Below are 21,060 nucleotides of genomic sequence, written 5' to 3' on the forward strand. Positions count from 1 at the left end.
TAAATAGAGCCATGTGGTGAGTACAATAGGGAGACTTAATATGTCTTATGGGTTATACTTAATATACACTGTATGGGTTTTCAGTCATATTAGTCTGAATCCAAATCAGGATGTAAATGGATAGTGTGATTCTCCATTGCTGGGTATTTTTTGTGCCTGGAGTAGGGAAAAGAAAAATGGAGAGTAAAACTAATACTCCATGCCACCATGCCTCAGTTTACCTATCAGTAAAATAGGGATAATGATACTACCTCCTTTGTAGAACACTGAGATCTACTGGTAAAAAAGTGCTATATAGAGATCTGGGTATTATGAAGGTTATGATTTTTTTAAATTTACTTTGACTTCTGGAAAGCTAAAAATGTTAAAATATGAAGCCTCTATGTTGGAAACAATTTACCAAGATTAATTTTAATACTTTCTTTATAATAGAACTTACTTTCCTTATTTACTGTTGAAACTAAGCTCAGTGTTATGAAGCAGCGCTGATGCCACCAATACTTAAAATACTGCGACTGCTGCAGGAAATGCAGTTTCTTGCTCTGTTTAAGGTCTTACGGAGACATCAACTGATTGCTACAGGAGACACCAAAATCCCAAAGCTGGCTCTTGGCAGGTAACAATACTCTGGTCATCTTTACTATACTTATGTGCATTTTCTCAGGTAGTTTATGCAGAAGTAGGTAGAGATGCTACATAGGAAGTTACTGTACCTCTGTCACTAAAGTCATCCACCAGCACAATTTCTGCTATCAGCTCAGGAGGGGAGCGATTTAGGATGCTTTGCACTGTTCGGAGGAGAGATGACCATCCTTCATTGTGGAATGGGATTATCACACTGGTGTTTGGCAGCTTCTCCAGGTACAGCTTGTTATTGCAGCTAGATGAGGATAAAACAAAGTTATGAACATACCAAGGAAAGAAGACACATTAAACACTAACTTCTATATCAATTACTTTCCAAATAACTAATTAATCCTCAACTTGTGAAGCAGCTACCTACATATATTAAACACTTTCTGATGTATATCCATAAACTACATGTTTATCAGCCAGCAGTGAGTTTTCTATATTCATAGATTAAAATAACATATTCAAAATACTTCTTCCATATTAACATGTTACAAATATCAAAAGTGGCATTAGCCAGTAATGGAGACAATTTTAAAGATACAGAAAGTCATTTAGTGACTTCCATCACCTGCCAAAGTTGCCTTTAGAAGCCGTTCTCTTTACAGCTCAAAAGGACAGAAGCCTATTGGCAACTTTCTGGTTGTTCTGCTTTTATTCCCATTCCCCAACAACCTTCAGGAGATGAATTTGTCTGAAAGAATAATTTCAAAGGGAGAGGCTCAGTTCTGTTCTATCACTATAAATATAATGATCTAGCTTATTTTAGTTTGCAAGTTTGAGAGAGGGGCTTAAACAAGACCACCTAATAATATTCTTTTAATATTCATCCAGCTAAAACTACATCTATTTACTTGCCCTAGGGCCCCAATCCTGTAAACACAGCTGCATAAACTCTCATCTGCCATTTCGGAGGATACCCATTCCTACACCAATAAGGCAAATGTTTAGACTGGGAAAAACTAGTTACACAAGTGTTTCCATGAAGGTGTCCATCTATTCCCCAAACTCATCCAACCACAGTATTATCCAGAAAATAAAAACAAGCACCCTTGATCAGCAGGCATATTCCATGGAGTTGGATATGTGCTTCCAAAGGCTCTTAGAATCTGTTCCAACAGCCTTTTTCTCCTAATCAGAAAATTTAGCAAGGGGTCTTACTTACATAGAGAAGCTAGGTTCTCCACTACCCTCGGGTTAGTTGGGACTCCAGAAATTCTGTCCATCAAGACAACCCTCTGCTCTCACTTGAAGTAACATGGCATTTCTAGCCCCACAGACAAGACAGGACTGTAAGTCTTTAAGATCTCATCTGAAAACCTCATGTGCTAAATTGCACTACCACCCAATCAAAGTCAGAAGGACACAGGGCTGAGTTAAAGACATGTGTTGAAAAGGGTAAAGGGAAAAATATATTTTACCACAGATGGGTGCACAAGCAACCAAAAATTGCACATCTTTCTCTTGCAGCTTGGAGTCTGGGAGAAGGAGGTGCTATTTCTAATGGCACTTCACAGAGATGCCAACCTTGCTCTTTATGGGACGCTTATAAAAAAAGTTAGGGAGGAATCAGGGAGGTTGCCTGGATCTCTGCCCTAGCCCCTCCCCACATACAACCAAGGGGAGGGTCTGCGCCCCTCCCCCACATTTTGCCCTGATCCCACCCCCAAACAGGGAGAAAGGGAGGATTGGTTCTAGGACAGCTGCCCTCTTATGCTGCTTAAGGCCCTTAATTACCTTGACCAGTCTCGGGCCTGGACCACCTTCCTGGGATGATCCTCCTCCTCGGTCACATTTCCCTCTTCCCTCCTCTGCTGCTGCCGCCTCCTCTTGCAGCTTCTCTTCCCTCACAGACTGTGCAGAGAGCATTGAATAGGAATCAAGCCACTGCGATTGTTAGTGAGTTTGGGGTGCAGGATTCACCACTCAAGTCACAGGCTAAGTGCTCTAACTGCCGCCATGAGGACACCGAGGCTGCATGTATGGACCCTGCTGGTACCTAGAGTGCACCAATAGGGCCCACACAGGGCAGTCAGAGCGCAACACACTGCCTGTAACTTGGACAGTAAATCCAGCAGCACTACAACCCATTGAAAAAAAATCACCATGGCTTGCCTCCTATCAGATCCTTACTGTGCAGTCTGAGCATGTACCACAGGAGCAGTGGAAAAGAATGCCCCCGTCCCCCACAACTACCCATGATGGCCATAGTGCTACCTGCTGTGCTCATTGGACTCAAGTGGTGGTGAGTCCCTCACACATAAATATACAGATTATAAAATGTGTGCTTGCAAAATTAGCACACTGAAGCCTAAATTAGTAATTTTGTAATTATGTGAAAAAAATCAGAAGGATTATGAAAAATTAGGGACCGTTAGCATCTCTGCAATAGCCATGTAACTGATGAAATCAGGGATTCATAGTTTGTTCTTATCTGTTGTATAATCCATTGTCTTCATGTGATCTCGCTGGATTTTGTTGATGACGTCAAGCAATCACCATAAAGCACAGTATGGAAGTTTGCATTTAATTTAAAGCACTGTGAAAGCTGGTGAAGCTCATGCTTGAATCTAGTAAAAATGTTCTACTGCGACAGCTCATCCAAGATAAACCACTAACTCTACTACTGTAGAAGATTTATTCAATGAGTGAAATTTTATGATCAAGAATAAATTCCATGGCATTAGAAAAACATCTGTTGCCTATTTATTCACTTTTATATCTGCTAGTTACTGGGGGGCTGGAGGAGGGAAGCAAAGATTGCACATCAGTTACCGCTAATTTAAAAAAAAAAAAAAAAAAAAGGGACCTTTGCTGACAATGTAGACACAAAAGATTAGTGGCTCAAGCTTTATTAAAAACTCTTACTCATCCTGTCCAGCTACAATTGAACAGAGTCAATACAGAAGTACTATTTTGTTTACTACCAACAGCCACCAACAGCTGGCAAACAGCAGAAGAAAGCAAAGATACTGCAGGGAATTACAGGTGAGACAGAATTAGGCTATTTAGTCTCAAGGGCTATAAGAGGGGAGAGGCTGGAGATAATCTGTGCCATATTTAACTGCTATCACTGTTAGGTTTGCAAATGAAGTTTATTCTCTCCTGGTATCATTTCCACAATTGCTTTAAAAGCCCTATTAGATTAGTATACAATATAGCAAAATGTCTTATTCAAATACTGTTTATAGCACACAAGGAAAGTCACCTACAGAAGCAGAGAGCTATATCTTACTAGTGCTCCAAGTGATCCAGAATTCCATACCAGAGCTTCTATGTTTAATAGGCCAACACAAGCAGCACCTGGTGAGAATCTTAAATATAAAACTTTCTGTCTGGGACATATTCCTGAATATAAAACCAATTTCAGCTCCTCTTTCAGGAATTAAGGGGCGGGTGAATTCAGAGTATTCTACAACAATGTTCAGTTCTTGGTAAAATGCTCTCTATGGACTTTATCTTACCCAAACTTCATTATAAATTGGCCTCATCACATCACTATAAACATTAAATACTCCATTTCCAAATACATCTTTTTAATGAGGGGAGAATGCACACCAGACACTTTCAGTCATTAGTTCCTTCATTTCAAATCTCCTTTATACATAACCCTGTTCATTCTTCTAGCTAATCCTAGCATCAATTATATCCAATACTGTTTATCCTCTCCTTGAGACCCACATAATTATAATTTCCTATGGTAAAGCAAGTTTAACTCAAGAAACACCAGCTGCACTGGTATCATTAGTCACAGCTTAAATTGTTGGTAACCCAGACATTTCACCTATTAATTTTAACTAGGGACCAGAATCTGAAATTTCACATTTTAAAAAAGTCAAAGTAGGAAAATTAGCAAAGAGGAGTCAGCAACTTAGTGAAACATTAGGGAACATGAGCCAATATATTAATTCCTCAGGTTAAGGGAGACTGGCACTGTCTAATTCTCAAAGCCCAAAACAATCCAAATAAATGCAGTTTAGCAGAGTCTAAGTTGCCTGAAGCTCAGTTATGTTCCTAATGAGATAGCAAAGCTGAGACAGAAGAAGCAAGAAAAGGGTTTTTTATTTTATTTATTTATTTAAGTCTTAGCTTCTAATCTGTTTGCAAGTGTAGACTTCTAGATCAAATTATGCCATCATGTTTGAAAAAATTTTCCATGGAAGAAATTTGCACTCAAGTATTTAAAACGGTTGGTTCATAAAGTGACTAAGAACTACATTTCCCACCCCTCCCCATCAAAAGCACTCTGTGGCGTTGTTTAGGAAAGGCTAAATCTTCAAGCCTTTCATGACTGCAGGAACATGAAGGATTTTCTGCTTAGCAATTGGTGTAAGGCAAAGTCACCCCCCTCACTTGCTGAATTCAAGAGTCAAAGTAATTTCTGACTGCAGCTACTTTGTGGCCAAACCTATAACCCTAGAAAGTGAAGAGTTTAATAAAGCCCTGAGGCTACATCTACACTAGAAGCGGTACAGTGGTGCAGCTGCACTGATGCAGCTGTGCCGCTGTAGCACTTCTGGAGAAGGAAGACACTAAGTCAATGGGAGAAAGCTCTCCTGTCAGCTTAATTACTCCACCTCTCACAAAAAGCTGTAGCTATGTCGGTGGGAGAAGCTTTCCCGCCAACATAGTGCTGTCTGCACCGGCACTTACGTCAGTAAAATTTATATTGCTCAGGGGTGTGGATAAGTCAGACACTTCAGTATAACGTCACTCAAGGAAGTTCTAGTGTAGACAAGGTCTGAGTACCCGAGAAAAAAAGTCACTTCATAGACTTTTCACAGTTTTGCTCATATCTTTTTGGAATGCTCCAAAATTGGTTTTCCCTCCTAGATATTTCAAGGTTGTGAAACTTAGTTTGTGGCAGACTTCCACAAAACATAAATGGCTCATGGAAGTGTACTGTCTCGCTTCCAACTGGTCACTTATGCAAAATTTGTCCAGGTAATTAGTGACTGAAAGTCATTACCATCTGATGGCTCTTTGGGGCAGTTGTCAAGTGAGCTGGATATTTAAATCCCATTTTCAGTAGAGAGATAACCATAAAAATTTTAACTTTTGTTGCTTTATGGTTGTGGCCATTTATGTAGACAAGGATTTAATCGGCATGAAAAATGATCTATGAGGCAAGAGAGAAGGAGGTTGCCACCTCCAAGGAAGGGTTGAGGCTGACTGGCAAGTGCCAGTTTGGGGAAGCCTTCATTGCTTCTGCCCATATGGCATTTATCTTCAGATAAATGTAGGTTTTCAGGGGCTCAGTCAGTGCTCCTCAGTGCACACACGAGAATATGAGTTTATTTTTACCTCAATTAGTGTACAGAGTGCTGTTAGAGGACACCTAAGACAACAGGTCCTCCGTTTTGAAAGCCTCACATTTGAAGGCTAGACTGCAACAGTACATAAAAATAAAATAAAGAATAAAATAAATTAAAGTGAGAATGGCAAATTAGGGCACCTACACTTTCACTAACACAAATAAAAAGTGTGTACTCACTTCGGGTGCCTGATATCAGGAAGGGAACGATTAAGAGAAATTTTATCGCTCACAAAGATATTAAAGCCATTTTCCCTGTATGCTTGGTCCACTCTCTCTGCATCAGTCATCGGGTAAGGTTTTCCCTGCTCTCCATTTCCTATGGACAGGTACAAAATAAACCGGTATCATTATGGCTAATCACAGCCTAAGCAGCCAGAGACTGACCCAAAAGCAGTAATCTTTTCTTTGAAAATTTCCTTCAACAACACCGTTTGTACACAGCCTGAAATTCTGAGTTTTAAGAAATTCTTAGCCCTGGATTAACTTCAACTTACCCATTTTAATGGTACAGTATATTTTGTTAGAAACACAGCACTTAGCTGTGCAAATATGAAACATTAACCTCTTCATTCTGAAGCCAGAAGTAAAGGGACTAGAGACTGCTAGGGCCAAAACTGGATCCATCAGGTTTATTTTGGTTTGCAGATGTGAGTTAATGGTATAAATGTTTCTCATATCTGCCTCACCCCTCAGTCCAAAGCAGGTACTGACATTTTCAAGGGCAACTTTGACAAAGTTCTGTTAAGGTGAACTTAAGCCTTAAGTTTACATTGACACATATTTGTGAGTGTAGTTCTCCATTGTAACCCTTTTGGCATTAGAAGTTAAGCATTCTGAATTGTGTGTCAAACTATGGAAACAGAACAGATTTCTCTAGAATGATAGCACTTGTAGATTTCATAAAACGAGGTCTCTCCTTTTCTGGATCTGCAATGTTTGTCTGAACTATAAAGATACCTATAATTTTTTAAAACAGCACCCACCCTAAAAGTGCCAAGATGCTGCTACCATCTTTCTATTCAAGAGACTGATGAAAATGCTTCTCATTCACTGTCATTCTTGAGCTGCACAGAGGCGGATGATGTTAAGCAGTGTTAACAACACTTTCCCAGGCCCACGGGTTGAGCATGCTGTTCCACCAGCTTCAGTCTGCTGAATAAGGAACCAAACCATTTTATGATGCACATTAAATACATTTATAAGTGATCTTACATACCTATGCGCTCCAAGTCCCTCCTTATAGCTTCTTTATCATGCCAGTCCTTTTTCCTTTGTCCATTGTCAAAGTAAATATCTTTCTTTTGCCTCAGATGCAAGCCCTTTTAATACACAAGATTAGAGCCATTACACCTTTGAAATACATTTGTCCATCCACAAAAAAGAGAAAAAAGCTAATAACCACTTCTTGCCCAAACCAGAACTTGAAGAGGCAGCTTTTATTTGCAGCTCTTTAAAAAAATAAGGCTATATCCAGCAGAAGATTTTGCTTGCCCCAAAACAGTGTTCTGTAACTATTGGCAAACAGATTTTTTTTAGTTTGTGCTATCACATACTGCAGTACAGCACCATACTTAAAATGTGTGCAATATCTGTTAGTAAGGACACCTTTAATCGCAACGTCCATTAAAAACTCATTTTCACATTAAAAAAGTAATAGCCCTTATTTCGTATTTAATTAACAATAAAACTTTATAATGGGTGACCTATTTTAGGATCATTACTAACGAGCATACTACCATATCCGAATAAAATTGGGGAAATAAATCTGAGTAAGATGCAAGTTTCTCAATACTCCCCTTAATAGCAAATTTTCACATGAACCATGACCCCCATTATCTATCCTTTTCATTGTAGCTTTCAAAGTTTCAGGGACAAACACCAAGAGGCTTTTCAGGGGTGGGGTGAATACACCCACAAGACACAGAAATTGTGGTATTCAGAGCCAGAGACTTAATGAATCTCACCCCAGAAAGTTTCTCGCCTGAATTTTGGGGGCCCAAATAAAACCTCGAGTTAGAGAAAATGTTTTCTGCCAATCATTCTCCATGATGTGACAACACACTGATATGTATAATGGGTGCATTACGTGTAGAAACCAAATCATAGAAACAGTTGTTTAACAGATATCAAATAGCATTTATAAAACCCTGGCTTTTTAAAATTCCTCTTGCACTGATGGGTGAATTCCATAGTATAGCATTACGCATTCCAGTAAAAATAAGACTTTTTTTAAATTTCTCCTGCATAGAAGGGTATAGACAGTATGTATGTGGATATATACGTATTTGTGTATACATAGGGTGAAAAGATGTCATTTAGTTTGCATCTTTTCAATGGAAAGAAGATGTTTCCTTTGTTACAATGCAGAGAAGTGATAGAGCTTCCAGTCTGTAAAGTAAGACGCATGAAAAACATGCCATTAGATTAAAAATACTTGCAGCAGAAATACAGTGAGAATATTAAGCATGAGAGCTTCCAAATCATAAATCCAGAGTTGCTCTCTCTGAAGTAATGCCACATCCCCTAAAGTGCAAAACCCGCTCCCACCATTTTATTATTCCATTATGAATGAATCTGCTGGAATTTTTCCTAAACCTACTCCACGTTAACATTTCACAATGAGAAATTTACCAACACAGCAAACACTTTGGCCCTCTTTCCACACTTTACGGAGACAGACACACACATACAGCTTTCAGGACTTGGAATCACAGAAGATATGGGTTGGAAGAGACCTCAGGAGGTCAACTAGTGTAACCTCCAGGTCCTTTTCTGCAGAACTACTGCTTAGCCATTCGGTCTCCAATCTATAGCAGTGCTTGGGATTCTTTGGTCTTAAGTGTATGACTCTGCTCTTGTCCTTGTTGAGCCTCAACAGATTTCTTATGGCCCAATCCTACCAGTTGTCTAGGTCACTCTGTATCCTATCCCTACCCTTCAGAGTACCTACCACCTCCCCACTCCCCAGCTTAGTGTCATCCGTGAACTTGCTGAGGGTGCAATCCACCCCATCATCCAGATCATTAATGAAGATGTTGAACAAAATCGGCTCCAGAACTGACCCCTGGGGCACTCTGCTTGATACCAGCTGCCAACATCAACTGTTGATCGCTACTCATTAAGCCTAATTATCTAGTCAGCTTTCCAGCCACCTTATAGTCCATTCATCCAACCCATATTTCTTTAACTTGCTGGCAAGAATATTATTGGAGACTATATCAAGAGCTTTGCTAAAGTCAAAGTATATCACGTCCACCGCTTTCCCCACATCCACAGAGCTAGTCATCTCATCATAGAAGGCAATCAGATTGGTCATGCATGACTTGCCCTTGGTGAATCCCTGCTGACTGTTCCTAATCACCTTCCTCTCCTTTAAGTACTTCAAAATGGATTCCTTGAGGACCTGCTCCATGATTTTTTGGGGACTGAGGTGAGGCTGACTGGTCTGTAGTTTCTGGATCCTCCTCCTTCCCTTTTTTTAAAGATGGGCACTATATTTGCCTTTTTCCAATCGTCCAGGACCTCCCCCGATCACCATAAGTTAAGGAATCTCAAAAAAAACAAACAAAAAAATCCAACATGGCTGGAGCTAGTGCTCTGGAAGTCATAATACTAGTAACATATGAACAGCTTCATTACTTCCTCTACACAGCAAGTATAGACAACAGTCTACTGTGTCAGTTTTCAAAAGACATTCTGGACAATTCTTGACAAAAAATCCTTGGCGCAGCATTCTGCATGATCTGATAACAAGCCTGGCTTTGGAGTCCTGTAACAGAGGCTCTTCATCGGTTTGAACAATTAAAACTTATGAAATCATCATTTTTGTGTCTTGATTTGTCTTGGGAAAATTCTGTTCCTCAGAACATTTCATTTTTCACTTTCTACCCCAATAAATATTCGTAATTAAATAGGCACCAAGGCACTGGACTGCAATCTGTGACTACTGAACACACATCCTAATACTGTGAAATAAGCCTTTCAGAGTCTATCCATCTGAAAGTATAAATCCACCAATCTTACATTTTTAGGACACTCAGACATTTCACTTGTAGTTCAAAATGATGGCATGAGACTAAATTCCAATTTAATCTCATTGACAGCAGCCATTTTAACACTAACCATATCTAGTTCCAATTGTTCTGATGCTGTAGTCTCATCTATAGTTACTCATTTGTTTCCATGCATTATAACACAACACTAGAGACTTTCAGCCTAGGATCAGAAAATGACTCACAAACATGAATCTTCACAGCAGCCTGGTAAAATCAGCATTATACCTATTTTGCAGATGGGCACACTAAAGCATAGCTGAGACTTACCCATCACAGAAAGGTCCCAGTTATGTATTTTAACTACTAAACCCCATTTAACCCCCTTGAATAAAAAGGTTTGCAGAGTAGTATATAAAATTTTTCATCTTGTGCTGTTAGCAATTTTAGCTTTAATCTCATGGTTCACGATGTCATGGAAAGCAAGATGATGGGAGTTCAAAGAAAAGCAACAGAGTCGAATGTCTGGGGTTGATTTATGAGTAAAGACTAAGAAACTTTAGGTAAGATGGTTACAGGAGGATAGGGATAAGGGAGATTCTCTGAAAATATTTATAGTGTGCAAACAGTAAGAAGAGAAAGGAATTATTTGGATGGCGCACAGCAGTATAACTATATCTTGGGATGTAATTAACAAAAGTAAAACCTTGACAAATGAGTGCTCCTTAGGCTGTTAACGGGAAGTAGAAGAACTATTATTTGGGACATTTAAAACTAAAGTGAACAAAGCAGTAAGGAAAACTTCCCTGGAGTAAATCCTGCATTGGCAGGGAGATGCACTAGGTGACAATGTATCTTTTCCATCTAGCTTATGATTCTATAATTACTGCAGCCTATCTTGTCCACTTTTCTATATATCTTCCCACCACCGTAACTGAACCAGTGACAGCTCGTCTTTTACTTTAAATATTGCTTAGTGGGAAAAATGGCCTGTTCTCCCTCTCACCAATATTCCTTTTATCAGTCACGAATCTCTGTCGAAATGCATAGATTGCTAACATATTTTCAGATATACATTTTACACCTACTAGAACACAAACTGAATAAAGTCATCAACAATATAACCTTCCTCTCCAGCTAAATGTGTTAATGGACAAGGGTTTTTAAGCAGTATTAGGAAAGTGCTTTTCTGCCCAGACTGTTTCCCTGCAGCACGCAGAAATAAACCAACCTATCTAGCTCTGAAATGCCAGGGTTTCTTCCCCTAAAACTCTGAGCCTCAGCAGCTGAATCAGCCCTTTCCCACAAGGCTACTGCTCACTCCACCTGAACTCAGACAACATGTATATCAAACTGAGCTGCCTCAGCTGTATGTGAATATTGATGACATAGCAGAATTTCTGGAAGCCTTCTTGATCCATCACTAGCTTTGAGCACTCAGCAGCTGACCTTCCAGTGATCTGCCACACGCCATCCAGCCATTGTCTTGCTGGCTGTCCCCTACTACGATGATCTGCCACCATTCCTTCCATAACAACTTTCTCAAGGTTAGCTACCTCAGGAATACAGATGGAAATAAAGTACATAAATTGATGCCTTTTCACTTTTGCTTCTCTCCAATAATATTTTTAACATCATTCATCTTTTCCGTCCAGCAGATACACAAGAGTCTTCATCAGAACCACATCTCAAAGGCTTCAATTTTCTTTTTGTCAGCAGTATTAATTTCTCACGATTCACATCCATATGTAGGGGCAAGTGTAAGCAAAAGTAATTTGCCTTATTTGGCTAATCTCATGCTGTTATTAATAGATCTTATCATGGAGCAATTTCACAAGTGACAGTAGAACAAAACAACATGCTGCTATCTACTCAGACCCCATTAAGGAAAGCTGCTGTACTTGTGGGGACAGGTGAAAATAGGAGTTAAATGCAGGAAAACTTATCTTCCAGATACAGCTCATAGGATACTCCTTCAGTTTAATTGACCCATAACTATGATAGAATTTAATATTGGGTAATGAACTGTATGTAGCTCAAGCACCTGTGACAGTTGGGTATTTCTGAAAAAAGGTCAATATTCTACAAAGACAAATCCCATGTGTTCTATACACCAGCAAGTGGCAAATACCATGAGAAAGCGAGGAAAAAACAACCCAGTGATGATGGAGGAGCAATAAAAACTGGGGTAGCTCAGTTATTTCTGGTACAGAAATCTAAATGAGTTTTCAGCATGACTAAACACGTTTTACTGTTCTGCCACAATGGCCAAGACAGTTTATGCTGTCTACCACATTTACTTCCAATTTTCTAGACAATATGCCACCAATATCAAGCATCATGCAGTCTCTCTAAGGCTAAACAATGCAGGGTTCTTATCAAAATACACTATTATATTACAGGATTTTTATTCTCCTGGCATGCTGTTAAAAAAGCCAGTTCTGCTCAGTAGATGCTCCCTATTTATCAGAGTGATGCCTGCCAAATAAGTCTTGGAAAGGCCTGGCAAATTGAAAAAGTTTCCTTACTAAGCAAAGTGTGTGGGGTTTTGTTGTTTTTAGGTTGGGTTTTTTAAAACACTGCTATGCATGTGAACATTAGTACTGCAGTGGGTACTACAGCAATTTCAGTATACTGCACTGTTGTGAATTTATTAATATATGCTACCAAAACATTCAAAACTCCTTATTATACAATCTCCTTCCTCCCCAGACTACAAATTCCATGGTTATGAAATGTAATTAACAGCAACACATGATATGGGCCTACAGCTTACATGTCATTGACTTAAAGGGCAGAGAGTGGTTAAACTACTAATATATTGATTGTTCCTCTTAATCTGGCCACTGGGATCATTTAGAAAGTGTTGCCAATACTGATGTTATTTTGAAAAATGTATTTTTAGTCATCTTTAATACTTTTTATAAAAAGCATTTGAGCTTCAGAAATTTCAACACAACACACCTGAGGATCAGAATGTGTAACTTTTAAAATGACATCCTTCAGGGATGCTGCATGGAATTTATCTGTTAGTAGTAAATTATGGAAATTAAGCAGTTTGATAACATCCCTGTAAACGGAAACTCTAGACTAAGTGTGACCAGCAATACCTAGACAAATCTTTGGGGCTAAGTTCAGCTTTAACTTTTAAACAAATGCATTTGTGGGTATAAATTTCTTCCTTAAAGTTCCTTCACTGGAAGTTTTCTTGTGTTTTGTCAACAGTATTTACCATACGCTTTAATTACACATCAAGAGGTGTTACTATATTTGTCCAAAAGAATAAAGATGACTGTGTCCTGTTCTTATTTAAAAATTTAAATTTTAGTTTAGAAATGTGGAGACCATTCTTTGACACCTGCACTTACATAATCTGCGTATGATAGGTAAGTAGATAAGCTTTTTACAGATGAGAGTTTTTTCCCATTCAAACTATAGCTGCACATTGAAATGCAGGGTGAAGGCCTATTGAAACTTTGGAATTTTATGTTTTGTAAAGCAAGAAACTGAGGCACAGCAAAATTATGTACATTTTAAAAATGTAGGCAGTAAAGAAATTAAATGGTTTGCAGATCTCAAGGCTAGACAGGATCATCATCATCTAGTCTAACCTCCCACACATTATGGTGTAGATAATGCTTGCTCCTGCCATAAGTGCAGGGGACGGGACTAGATGACCTCACGAGGTCCCTTCCAGTCCTACAATTCTATAACAGGCTATACAATTTCACCCAGTAATTCCTGCAGAAAGCCCATAACTTCTGGGCTTAAAACTTAACTTAACTTAAAAAAGGAAATTGTTTACCACTCAGAAGTGATTATTTTTGTAGCTATGTCTAACTAATCTCCTTCCTCTTTGTTTCTATCCTTCATTTTTACTGAAAATGAATTAAAGTAGAAAGGCATATTAAGCAATACATTGAAAATGGATTTAGACAGATTGCTGTAAATAGCCCCTTCTGTTGTCTATCACGCTTTTACTTAACATTCCACTAAAGGAATCGATTAGCATTCAAACGGCCAAACACACAAAAATGGAATTTTAATCTTTTGTTTAATCACTATTTAGAGTGCCTGGCTTCAGCCAGAATAAATGGAGAGGATGGAGATGTAAGCCAACCGTTTTCTGTAAGAGGAAAAAAGATTTGAAGTACATACTCTAATCATAGTGCTGCACAGTTTTCAAAACCTGTTCAGCAAACATTTGTTGGGCCTGAATCTGGTAGCAACAACAAAAGAGCAGCAGTATACAAAGATCTGGAATGCTGCTAATTTACTGGGCTGGTGTCCCTTCAGCTGGCGCAGGAGTGGAATGAACCATCTATATGGATAGCCTTGAGAGAGCTACTTTGCCTTGAAATGTGCACGACAAAATGGAGCACTTTGTCTGAAGTTATTTTCTGACAGCATAGTACACTGCAAAATTTATTTAGAATTCAGCAGTAATTGTTCTGAATTCAAGGGGTTCAGATATCCATGAATGTTTTATGCCATAAAATCACTTGCAAAAAAGGAGTCCAGTTCCTCATAATATAAGCAGATATTGGAAACTTTATCGCAGGTCCTGTTCTACTCCCTTGTCTTCAGGTACTTCTTCTGAAGCCCCTTTACTTTGACTTCACCCGAAGTCTTCTTTTGCTCTGACAATGTTTTATAGAGGTCTGCATTCCAGTGTCTTCTCCAGATGAGACTCAACAATGCAGCTCTCTGAACAGGGCAATCAAGTCCAGGACTTCTGAAAGGGTCTACACAAGACACAGAGGATATGGCTGCTATAATGGATATGTGAATTCATTTAAGCAGAGAAGTGACATCTGGTCAAGATGTTCCCAGAGTCATGGAGGGCACAGGTTCGTAGGCAGGCCTACCCAGGTGTGAAACAATGCAAATTGGGATAACAGTTGGAGGACTGCCAGAAGAGGAGTAGCTAGGAATAAGGTTTGTGTGGACTCAAAGTGAACAAACTCACGGTGGAGTTCCTTCTGTTCCAAGGAAGACTACTCACTCGGACTTAAGATGCCAAATTTGCTCTGAAAGAGGTTGCATGTGGATGCAACACACTTTTGGGTGATCAATCCAAATTTCATCCAATGTAACATGCCTATGTGGTGAAGCCCTTAGAAAGATCACAACTTTCTTAGTGATCCTGCTTAAAGCATTGTGGTGAAGACATTTGACTAATGTGGGTTAACATTCTAAAGCACTGCTGCAGAAAGAAAGGACCTTTGAAAGAGGATGGGGAGAGGGTTTCACACACAGTTTTGCTGTTGAATGATCTGGGCAGTGTAAGGAAATAATGCTACGATTTTCAAAGAAAATTAAGGTGAGTTAAACACCCAACCTTAGCCTGAAATTTCTGTCCTAGTTCAGGGAAGCTGATCATAACCTTGTTGAGTCAGAAGACTTTTCATTTGCTGTCCGAGACACAGAGAGGTGGTGTACTCTCAAACGAAGTATGGCGCTAAAAGACTGCTTTGGGATCTACTCGTATGTTTTCAGCTAGTTAGAAAAAGGATTAATGTTTATGAAGCCTTGCTTTCAACCCATCAAAAATTTATAAGTTACATTAATATATATAGTCTGTCTCCTCAATGTTTCAGGGGCTGTTAAAAGACAGTGCAGAACTAAACCACAGCATGCCATGTGGAATGATTAAGTTTTCCCAGCAATGACAAAACACTTCAGTTGTGTCTTCACAGCACATTATTATCTGTACCTAAATTCAAGCAACAGGTCCATACACTGTGGGCCTAAAAGGTCCCTACAAAATACCAAGATCTTACTTACCATTTGCTCCAGTATGCTGTTCTCCCCACTCGCAAAAAAATAAAAAATAGAAGCATTATAGCTTTTTTCAATTTTCAAGTGCTGCAAAATTTGAACTCAATGTTCAAATCTAGTTGCTCTAAGACATGCACTAGTGTAACTCAGAAAAGGGCATCTGCCCAGTGTGTTCCTTTCAGAGCCAGGAAAGGGATGAAAGATAGTAAAAATTGACAGTCAATGATAAAGAGACACCCTCTAAACTCTGTTGAAGATAGTCCTGAACCAGCCAAGTGAATGGTTGTGATATGGAGTAGCCCTTCTTCTGTGGAACTCCAACAACTGTCCCAAGAAGCAATCTACCTGGGAAAGAAACTGCCACTGAAGTCCAAAGCATCAGCTACTAGACAAGTCAAAAGTTTGCAGGTTCAGAGTTATAAAATTTTGTCGCCACATATTTACATGGCATCTTTCAAACTAAATAGTAGGGCAGTTTACAACACACACCACTAAAGATTAGTAGTGAACACATTTTGTTTCTTCTTTCAAAGAAAATTTGAACAGACTCCCTGAATAAGGTAACTGATTTCAAAGACACGCTTTAATTACTAAAACACATTGCATAAAAAAACCCCTCTAAGTTGTATCTAAAATTAATCAGCATATCAATAGTTTAAGATCTTAAAGATCACTGGGGAAGTGATCCTGGAGGAAGTGATCAAATTTGCAGCTACCCTATACCTCCCATCTCAAACATTCACTCTATTGAGAGCTACTGGTATGAATATATTGTCTTGCAATGCTTTCTGCTCTACACACTTACCAGTCGATGAATCTATGTCAGGGCCCCAAGAGTATGATGTTTTTCTCAACTAAAAGTCAGTGCACAGCTCTGTACAGCTGAAAGCTTCGCTAGATTTTGGCACACCAGGTGGCAGCACAGTTGTCCAAACTCTCACTACTATTTCAGCCTCAAACTATATTTTCATTTGCTAAAAACTCAGTCGGCCTATTTTATTGGATTCATTCAGATGGAATGAAAGTAACTTGTAGCTTTAATGTGTTCCTGAATAATTTTGATGCAGCTTTCCATCATCTCTTCCATCAACTATAGCATCTAAAATCCCTCTAAATTATCTTCTATGCAAATATGCTTCTATGCAGGAGAGAAAGCTTTCTTGGGGGCCTGTCCAAGACTATGGAATTAACTATCCTAGGAACTAAAGACCATCACAAACCTGGCCATCCTTCATTCTATATGCAAGGCACATTTCTTTGACCTTGCCTTCTCTAACAGAAACATAACTGTAAGGTCTGAGGCCTTGTTATTTTGGCTAAGCAGAAGCAGCCATATCAGGAGAGAGAGCAGCCATGAGCTAAGTTGCAGGTAGTCACGTCCCTATACACATCAAACAACGTCATATCGGACTGTTGAGAAGGTGCTATTTTCCTAATAGTACCTACCATCACCAGATAAAGAAACAGATCTTAAGATGTTTAAAGAAAACTTTAATAGCATTCTGTCTGGCAAGGAATCACAAAGTTGTGGTTGTAAAATCTATACTTATTGTTGTCTTATGGTTCCCACTTTATTGTTTATCTGAATTATATCTGTCTGATTCTTTCATTGTTTCTGTCTGTTTCATAATTAATTGTGCAATATTTAAATCAACTAAGGCAGTGGGGTATAACTGATTACAGAATGGTTTCATATTGGGCTAATATTGGTATTTTGTAGTACTTAAGTTTAAAATGATTGGTTAAGGTATAGCCAAGCATGACCTAAGTTTTAACTATATAACTGTGGTTCAAAAATAAATTCTTTGGAACCTAACTCCAGGACACAGCCCAAGATCAGAGTTGCCAGACCTCAACACCCTGCCAACCATATCGTGCAGCTGGTGTCCCCAAATGACCTAATCCTGATTGGCCACCAGGAGACGTTTGTCTGCCTTATTGGAAGCAGCGAGCATTGTATGGTTAGCATTATGTATTCTGTTTTGATAATTGTTAATAAATAAGAAAATAAGGATATTACTATGTAAGGCTCCTTTACTGGTACAAGGCCCAGCAAGCCTGCAGAAGATTACACCCAGCGCCCTATGAATTGGGAAAGGGTGGGTACTTAAATTAACCAAGTTATGCCTGGAGCGCTATGGACTGGGAATGGGTAACCTTGAGCCCTAGAGTGTTTGGGTAAGGGTAGGTGCCTTTCCCCCGAAGCCTTATGGACTGGGAAAGAGTAGGGATGCCTTAACCAGGTTATGCTTTGAGCTCTATGGATTGGGGTAAAGGTGGGGTGCCCTAGAGTGTACCGGTAACATAGCAACATGTTATTTTTTTTTTAAATTCCAAACAACACTACTCCACTGCACATTTCTCCCCTAGGGGAGAGAATGAACATGTGACAGATGTTAGTCACATTATTTAATGCACTACTGGAAGGTATACAGATATTCCGGTGATTACTGGGAGAACCTCTACAGAAGAGAAAAAACAAACATTCTGAATGGCAATTTAGAAGATAGCAAAAAAAACCTTTTTTTTCCTGTTTATTCTGATGAATTTTGAAAGGCTTTGTATAATCCTTGGAAACTGTCAAATGAGTTGCATGCTTTCACATGTAGCTTACAAATAAACAACTTTTTTGTAGCATTTTGTCTGGTGACTCAGGTTTTGTTTCTTTCCAAAACTGCAGATTAAAACAAGGTTATGAAATCCTCAAAAGGTGCTTATCAGTTTTCCACAGAATTTACTAATATGCTGAAAAAAACTATTTAAAAAATAGGGCATGTCTTATATACCCACAGAAATAAGTGTTCACTTTCCTGCAAATTGATTTGCAAACCATATTTGAATCATCTCATATAGATGTGATCCATCAGAAGCCCACATCTGTGCTCCACTAATCTGCAAGTAAAAGCCCACAATTTGGAATATTTACTTTATAGCAATCCTTTATAGAAGCAGAATACAGCACATCATGATGTTTGGAAAACTTACCTGTTGAGACCCAGGATTAATCAAATGTTTCAGCATATGCAGAATAATCTACAATAAGATTTAATATTAAAAGTGCAGGATTCATGAGACCTATAATTCCATAGTCCGTTTGTATGAATTCCTTGTTTTTGAATTATGAAACTCCTGATCAGATTATAGAAATGTTGAGCCAATTGAGGAATGTGACCAGCTAAACGTTTCCAAATACTAGTAGAGTATCATATCTATAAACATTTTATTAAGAAGGTTGAAATACGGATGTTCTTTTGTTTTCTAAAATACCAAGCTTGCAGGAGAGAAATATTTATTCATAGTATCCAGACATAACCACATCACAACTGAACACACAGCACTGCAAATAGGTGAATTGAGCAAATCTGTCTACGACTACATATTTAATGGGAAAAAAAAAAAAGGAACAGCCTAATGTTTCCAACAATATCTAAACAAACAGCGCTAATGGAATTTAGCAAATTCTGTGGAAAGTTTGCCCCAAATTCCATAGAGAAGCAAGTGATTTTTTTCATCCCAAGGTGCAGGAAGGAGAGAAGAGTTATTTAAGGGGGCTTGGGACAAGAGGAGTACAGTTAAGTGCCACTGCAAAGCTGGTCAAGTATTGTGTCCTCCTGGAAAATCTGGTGTGACCACAGGAAGCAGAAGGATCACAGGAATAACATCCCAAAAACCAGTGAATCTAGTAGGGAAGAAAGTCCATCTACTACTGACACAGATGGGGGGAGGATGGTGCATCTTCATTTTAGTCTTTGCTACAGGAAAAAGAGAAATATTATTTCAAGTCCTAGAGTGTTACAAGCATTGGGTATGCATACTGCACTGCTGGGCTACCTGTAACATGTAATCATAAGACTATTCATGATTAGGATGGGAGTTAGAGCATTTGTATCACAAGCTATGTATATTCCCCCCTGGTCTGAGTTAGACCAAGATGTTTGAACATGACAGTTTGGTAAAAAATTATTTATCTTTCACAACAGTAATCAGTATGGTGGTAGGATTATCAGAAGTCAGTATGTTATAAACTGTCAGCCTCATGTGCATAACCGTCACAAAAAGCGATACACCAGATATTGGTAGAAAGACTGGGGAAATAGCAACCATGTTCAGCAAAAACTTGGCCAACCCTTGCCCGATCCGTAAAATTCAATAGGCAGACTACAAAATTTCGACTGCCCTTGTGATGAGGAAAGATTTGCCAAGATGTGAAGCACATTGGTCTGCAGAAAGGGTATTACATTTGGTTCTAAATGCTTCAAGAGAAAAGTTAAATTCAGTGACTGATATTGAGAGTTCTAGGCAACTCACACAAGCAGTATTACAGAAGTGCCTTGTGGAAGATCAAAATAGTGAAGGTCATCTCACTTTATTTCTGAATGTAAATTGCACCCATTTTATTTCTGAATGTAAACTGCACTTTTTAAAAAAAAGATTTTAACAAAAGTTTTCGAAAATGGCATGTGGAAAATTTTAGCTGACACTGGAAAAACAGGACTATAGTACAGCCTTTTGCTAAACTCAACATATGGAGCAATTTAACAGGCAACCAAACTTCCGTTTAGCAGAGAGAAGAGGAAGAAACAAATGCATGCATTTCTGCAACATTATGGATTACACAGATTACTAGTTTTATTTTTATTTGTAATTTCATGAGAAAGTAGCACAGATTCAATGAAATACTGAACCTTTGTGGTGACATTCTACTCTTAGAATTTAAAGTTTAAAACTCAAGATGGTAACCAACAAGAGGAGACAGGGACCACATATCTCGAAGAACCTCCAGTTACAGATAAGTAACCTCCTCTTCTCTGAGTGATTGTCCCTACTGTATTCCACTGAAGATGATTAACAATACCTAATCAGGGTGATACCTAATTTGGAGAAGGGTGCAAGGAAGAAAATGGAATAGTGGAATGGAGGAAAATTGCATTGAACAAGGCATCTGTCCCAGTGTCTTGCACCAAGGCGTAATGCGTAGTGAAGGTATATACTGAACTCCACAAGGCTGCCCTACATGTCTGAAAGCAGTACAGCATGCAGGGCGACCGTAGTCAGTGCTTGCACTCTTGTGGAATGGGCTCTCACCCAAAAGGGATGGAGGCAGCCCTGACAACAGATAGAGCATAAAGCACTCTGAAATCCACTTAGAAATCCCGTGTGTGGAGATTGCCTGCCCCTGAATCCTTTCAGCGATAGTGAGAAATAGGGGACTTCCTGAATGGTCTTGTCATCTGCAGGTAGAAGGCTATGGCCCCGTGGACATTGAGGGAGTGAAGGCGCCACTCCCTCACTGAGGCATGAGGCTTCAGAAAGAAAGCAGGTAAGCGTATGGGTTGGTTG

At 39.0% G+C, this 21,060-nt stretch overlaps 1 protein-coding gene across 1 annotated transcript in view; it reads right to left on the minus strand.

Annotated features, from left to right (window-relative positions):
- The window catches only part of GALNT10 (polypeptide N-acetylgalactosaminyltransferase 10), a 128,798-nt gene that overhangs the window by 62,356 nt on the left and 45,382 nt on the right, over positions 1-21,060 (minus strand). Inside the window, exons 2-4 of the mRNA XM_067566385.1 lie at positions 7,164-7,266; positions 6,125-6,263; positions 714-880 (exon numbers count right to left, since the gene is read on the minus strand). Coding sequence (XP_067422486.1) covers positions 714-880; positions 6,125-6,263; positions 7,164-7,266 — 409 coding nt within the window. The remainder of the gene's footprint in view (positions 1-713; positions 881-6,124; positions 6,264-7,163; positions 7,267-21,060) is intronic.

This window comes from Emydura macquarii, unplaced genomic scaffold (genome assembly GCF_026122565.2).
Source record: "Emydura macquarii macquarii isolate MOO-44397 ecotype Brisbane River unplaced genomic scaffold, CSIRO-AGI_Emac_v2 contig_2768, whole genome shotgun sequence".
NCBI lineage: Eukaryota > Metazoa > Chordata > Testudines > Chelidae > Emydura > Emydura macquarii.